The sequence below is a fragment of the Xenopus laevis genome, chromosome 3L, assembly GCF_017654675.1.
Source record: "Xenopus laevis strain J_2021 chromosome 3L, Xenopus_laevis_v10.1, whole genome shotgun sequence".
In the NCBI taxonomy this organism is placed as follows: domain Eukaryota; kingdom Metazoa; phylum Chordata; class Amphibia; order Anura; family Pipidae; genus Xenopus; species Xenopus laevis.
Window position 1 is genome coordinate 140,246,866 of NC_054375.1, and position 6,000 is coordinate 140,252,865.

General features: G+C 36.9%; 1 protein-coding gene across 1 annotated transcript; it reads right to left on the reverse strand.

Annotated features, from left to right (window-relative positions):
- Positions 1–1,782: 1,782 nt before the first annotated feature.
- On the reverse strand, positions 1,783–3,999 carry nodal5.2.L (nodal homolog 5, gene 2 L homeolog). The gene is made up of 3 exons (NM_001085585.1): positions 3,658–3,999; positions 2,694–3,409; positions 1,783–2,506 (listed from the first exon to the last, which is right to left on the reverse strand). The coding sequence occupies exons 1-3, from the start codon at positions 3,941–3,943 to the stop codon at positions 2,354–2,356; spliced, it is 1,155 nt and encodes a 384-aa protein (NP_001079054.1). The 5' UTR covers positions 3,944–3,999; the 3' UTR covers positions 1,783–2,353.
- Between the last annotated feature and the right edge of the window lie 2,001 nt (positions 4,000–6,000).

The following is a 6,000-nucleotide window of genomic DNA, read 5'->3' on the forward strand; positions in this document are numbered from 1 at the left end:
TTTGGGAACCTCTATACAGGGGAAATGAACATATATTCATATCTGATCCCAAGTCTGGGTCAGTGTTCCTGGTCCCTTAACTACATAAAACCATATTGTTTTCTTTCTCCATTTATAAATACAATGACATAGGGTGAAATTAGGGTTCAGCCAGTTTGGGAACCTCTGTGCACGGAAGCTGAACTTTTATTCATATCTGATTCCAAGTCTGGGTCAGTGTTCCTTCATTATTGTTTTCTCCATTCATAAATAAAATGACATAGGCTCCTGTAATTCAAGTCATGAGTTTTGACTGTGACAGCTCTAGAATGGATTAAAAGGCGGGCTGGCTTCATCTAGGATCTATTGTCTCCATCTGGCCCAGACTGTCAATATGGATATTTGGGCAAATGGCAGTAAAACGGCTGTAAGACGAGCTAGATCTGCAGTTTTTATTTGGAGCTGTTAAGGCTCAATGTAATAAAACTGCAGATTTTGAATTTCAGTTGGGACATGTTCTCATGACATCTCTGTCTCACTATATTTGCCCGTGAGATTTACGTGTGTTCATGGTGACACCTTCTAGTTCCAAAGACTCTGACACCACTTGTGGGTGACACTGCCTGGCACTCTCTTTGACTTTATACTAACGTCACCAATAATCTCATCAAAGGGTATAGTATTACATATCAAACATGGATAGCTATACTCTTTCATAGGTCACTCTAGGAGTGATAGACAGGTTATATAGTTGAGCAGCTCAATGCTCCGATTAGGATCCCCGGTACTGAGGAATTAGGATCCCCGGTACTGATAACCCAGAAATTGGGACTAAGTGCATAGATTTAGGGGTGGTAGAATTTCCCCTAGGTTCTACTTAAGGCACAGGCTGAAAGCTGGGGTTCCTTCTCAATTGCTGCTGAACTACTGCTGTAACTGTTCCCTTGCCTGCAGGGACCAAGCTGTGTTCTTTGGTACTGTGAGTATAAACTAATCCTTTATACTATATGTTCTATGAACCCCATTGTGGATATTGTATTGTAAATAAACGCAGTTCTTGTTTAAGCATAAAATAACCACTGGCGTCCAGTTCTTGTGCATAAGCACATTTTTACAGTTGCACTACACCCTTCCTCCACCCTACTTGCACCTGAGAGAAAGGTCTCATCCGTGGTACAATTAATAGAGACGGTGCCACACAATTTATTATAGCGCTACACATATATGCTAATGAACCCACAGTACCTGTAGTTTGGGGTGTTATGCCTTAACATGTTTCAGTGTTCTGTCTGCATTCACTCTACTCATTGTTTTTTGCACAATATGTTTATATTAAGATTCATGTATTTTGAATAGAGCACATGTATATTTACTGATTATTACTAGCTAAATGAGTTTATGGCTGGTAGCCCAATGACATGATGGATGATAATTACATAAATATTGGGAAGGGCAGGAACAAATTGCAATTAATAATACAGTACAACATACAAATCCTATTAATTTTTTTTGAATCCCTTTGTTATCAGCCTCCACTTTTAGTATTTTGAAAATAACTTTAGTACAGGCAGTGTACCAAATGAACAGGGTTAAGGGCCATACCATCAATACTACTGGTAAAAGGAGGAGAGGGCACATTTTGGGCCAGAAGAACATGAGCTATGTTTAAGAAAGAATATACTTTAATGTTTAACATGAACTACATTCATCTTGATCTCTATTAAAACTGAAAGCAGCATAGGGACATATTTTGGGTCCCAACCTATCCCAGATATAGTCTTCATATATGATGATTTAATTTCCTTTGCAATTTAAAAAAGAGCAAATCCATATTGTAGGTTTAGGTACATGAGATTTGTGTCATACTGAGACATTGTACCTACAAGATGATATATTTGAAAGTGTATCTACAACTTGCTACGGTACCTGCATGAAATAAATAACCATATGTACATATGTATAAAAAACTAATTAGAAACAAGATATTTTAGTGTCCTTCTTTATTGTTAAAGCATTGTAATATATAAATACATTTATTTACATCCCAATATATTTCTCGGCATTTGCAACACAAATATACTTGTTTCTTAATTTTAAGTTTCAGCATTGAAAATATATAAGATATTGTACAATGTAAAACAATTATTTTTTATGTTAAAGTAACACAGTCTTTATTTTTATGAAGTGCCTTGAATATTTCCTTCATCTTCAATACCAGCCCTGAATGTCTTGCATCTCCTTCAAGTCTTTATCAGAAGTTTTTCAGCATCTCCTACAGTTTGAGGCTTTGTCTCTGTTGTGCTTAATGTAGAAGACTCTTCTCAGCTGTTTGTATCAGTGCTTAATTATAGGGCACCCAACTGTATGCTTGTCCTTAATAACATCCACATTCCTCTACAATCATGTCTTCATGGTGTTTCAGAACAATTTCATCCCCTTCATACATGAGCATTGACAGAGGCCTCATCTTCACTGGTACACATGATGGACATGCTACTCTTTTAGGATTGAAGAAGTTAACCAAACTCTGTAAAAAGACAAGAAAAAGAGAAAACATTAGTCAAAAAAGGTAAAGGTAAGACACTATCCAAGTAATCTGAGGACAGGCTCAGTGTAAGCATTTTTTGACAGTGAACCTTTTAGTAAAATATATATAGACATAGTTATTTGTTATCAAAGCAAAAAAAAAGAAAAAGACGTTTGGCATGACTTACTTTAATGTAGGCGTGGTTTGTTGGCTTGAAGTTCTCATCCAGTGGAATCGGGCAGGATCCTTCACATCGATAAGCATTGAATCTCTTGGGGTAAATAATCAGGTCTCCCCAACCAATTTTCTCAAAGTCCACAATCATGTCTACTCTCTTACACAGGGTTTTATCATCTCCCACAGGCCGAGAATGAAAGCCGCTTCTTATGATGCTGTTCTGGTCATAATGATTCCTCCTGTGTCGTCTCTTGCCTGTTTCTCTGGTGTCTGCCTCTGTTGTGACATACTTTGAGGACTCAACTGTTTCAATGAGGCTTGGGGAGCCAGTGAGTTTGGAAGAGGGTCTATCTGTAGAAAATACCACCAACATGATTCTTTCAGCTAGGAGACCATTGCATTTCTGTTCTTCATGTGAAGTTGCCAGTAGATCGGTGTATTCATCACTGGAGATTCTTTCTTTATGATAGAGGTAGCGGTGCAGCATCTGTGTCAGGTTAAAGACTTTCCAGGAGGAACCTGGAGTAACAATGGAATCTATGGTGACCGACCCTAGGAATAGTCTCTCCACATTTCTCTTGGTGTGGTAGATATCTAGTGTCACATTCTGGAACCTCTGAAAGGAAGGCAAGTGAATTCTCAGCTCCGCCAGCCTTAACTCACTGCTAATGGAGACCGAAGACATGTCGAAAGATAATGTCCACCGGTTATCCACTTGGGTGCATCCTGGGGAAAAATAGAAAGCAAATGTTAGATGTTTAGACATGACTTTTAACTCTGCATTATATATACAACAATGCCATTTTGAGAAACTGCTGCTAATTTTATTATTTACAGAAGTATGTTTTATATTTCTGTTAACTAGGAAAAATATTGAATATGCATTACATGTTGAATTCTAAATTGTGGACACATAGTCTTAACTGGTACCTTCATTTATTTATATAAACATTATTATAAAAATTAGAACTTACCTTTTGCAATGAGGCTCAAAACTGTGTCAGATTCCAGAAGAGCAGGTTCTCCCTGAATGGACAAATCTTTAAATTTCCCTGACATGAGATTCTGGTACATGTGCATCATGTAGACTGGATATTTCATATCATGGGGGAGTCTTTTTCCATGAAGTACAGGTGAAGGTTCCAGTCTGTGTGTAGATCCTTGTAAAGGAAATGTGGCCTCCTTTGAGTGAAGAAGAGTGGGCATCCCATGCCCTAGTGAAAGGATTGTGAGAGATAAGATAAAGCCTAGCACAGCCATATCTGGAGAGGGAAGCTTCCAGTGAATCTTGATGTCTTCCAGCTCAGAAGAAGATGCTCCTTGCTCAGAAACTCCCTTAGGAATGAAGTGAGCTTCTGAGCATGACTTGGCCTTATATAGAGGAGGTGACAGAACTGTAAGGTCTCTTCACACTTATACATCTTTCATCTGGAAGGTTTTAGTAACATCAAACAATACAACAATGTCAGGTGACAGGTTCCCTAATCCTATGCTAATAAGACAATGGCACCAAGGAGAAAATCCTCTCATTTTAAAAATATGAAGTGTTAAGCATGAGCTAGCTTTGTAGAACTTCAGAGAACAGTTTATAAGAGAAGTGACAGCAGCTAACAGGTTCAGCCTGGGCATCTGGCACCTCTCACTATTACAGTGAATGTACAAAGCATTCCAAGGATATTAATTGGATATTGACAGTGGTTCATATACAATAAATATAAAAGTTGTGAAATATTTTAGTTGCAATGTCATTAGGAAACCATAACCAATTTTGCATTTATTCATGAATTAATAACTCATAATATTAAATAAAAATGTACACATTTTTAATGTAAATAATTTTCATATATAGTTGCCAGTTGAAAAGAGCACAAATTCTAAAATGGTGGAAGGTTTGTTTGGTTTTACCAAATAATACATTTTTAATTAATGACATTGCTAGCATAGAATAAATGCTATTTTATTTTTACTATAATAAGTAAGTTTAATGCAATCAACTCTATAGGCAACATTCCTGTTTAATTTTGTTATACGATATCTATACTGGTATCAGTCTTCTTCCTACTGTATATTTAGTAACCTGTAAAGTACATAGATCTATGTCATGTATAGATACACAATGTATAGACACATATTAAACAGTGGCATCTTTGTGTTATATCTATAGGCCTGAAAAAGACAGAACTTTGTCCATTAGTAATAAAACAGTAGCTTGTACTTGATCCCAACTAAGATATTATTAATCCTTATTGGAAGCAAAACCAGCCGATTGGGTTTATTTAATGTTTACATGATTTTATAATAAACTTAAGGTATGAAGATTCAAATTATGGAAAGATCCATTATCCCTTTAAAGTGCTAGAAAAAATTTCTGCAAAATCCAAATATCAGGAGAGGGGGTCTGGCCCAGCGGGGGCCCATGAGGGTCGACCCACCAGGTTTTTTCCCGGTATCCCGTCGGCCTGCATCAACCATCTTGAATTAGGTGCAAAGCAGTCAAAACCTTGTGCCAAAGGTTACTTAAATACAGTTGAACTCACAGTAACTATGTGTGTGGGGTGTTTTGCCTTAACATGTGTCTGTCTGCATTCAGTTTACTCATTGTTATATGCACATTATGTTAATATTAAGATTCATGTATTTTGAATAGAGCACATGTATATTTACTGATTATTACTAGCTAAATGAGTTTATGTCTGGTAGCCCAATTACATGATAGTTACATAGTTAAATCGGGTTGAAAAGAGACCAAAGTCCATCAAGTTCAACCCCTCTGGTACAGTGATCCTTTTTATGGGGAAAAAATTCCCCACTATCTGTCTATAATGTCCTCTAATGTACTTATAAAAATCAATCACATTCTTTTTCCAGAGAAAACAACCACAACCATGAAAGTCTCCCCTCATAATTTAAGTCTTCCATCCCTCTAACCAGTTTAGTTGCACTTAGTCTCTGCACTCTCTCCAGCTCATTTATATCCCTCTTAAGGACTGGAGTCCAAAACTGCACTGCATACTCCAGATGAGGCCTCACCAGGGACCTATAAAGAGGCAGAATTATGTTTTCATCCCTTGAGTTAATGCCTTTTTTTATGCAAGACAGAACTTTATTTGCTTTAGTAGTCACATAATGACACTGGCCAGAATTAGACAACTTGTTATCTACAAAAATACCCAGATCCTTTTCAGTTAATGAAACTCCCAACACACTGCCATTTAGTTTATAACTTTCATTTATATCAATTCTACCAAAGTGCATAACTTTGCATTTAGCAACATTGAACCTCATTTTCCAGTTTGCTGCCAGTTTTCTAATGTAGT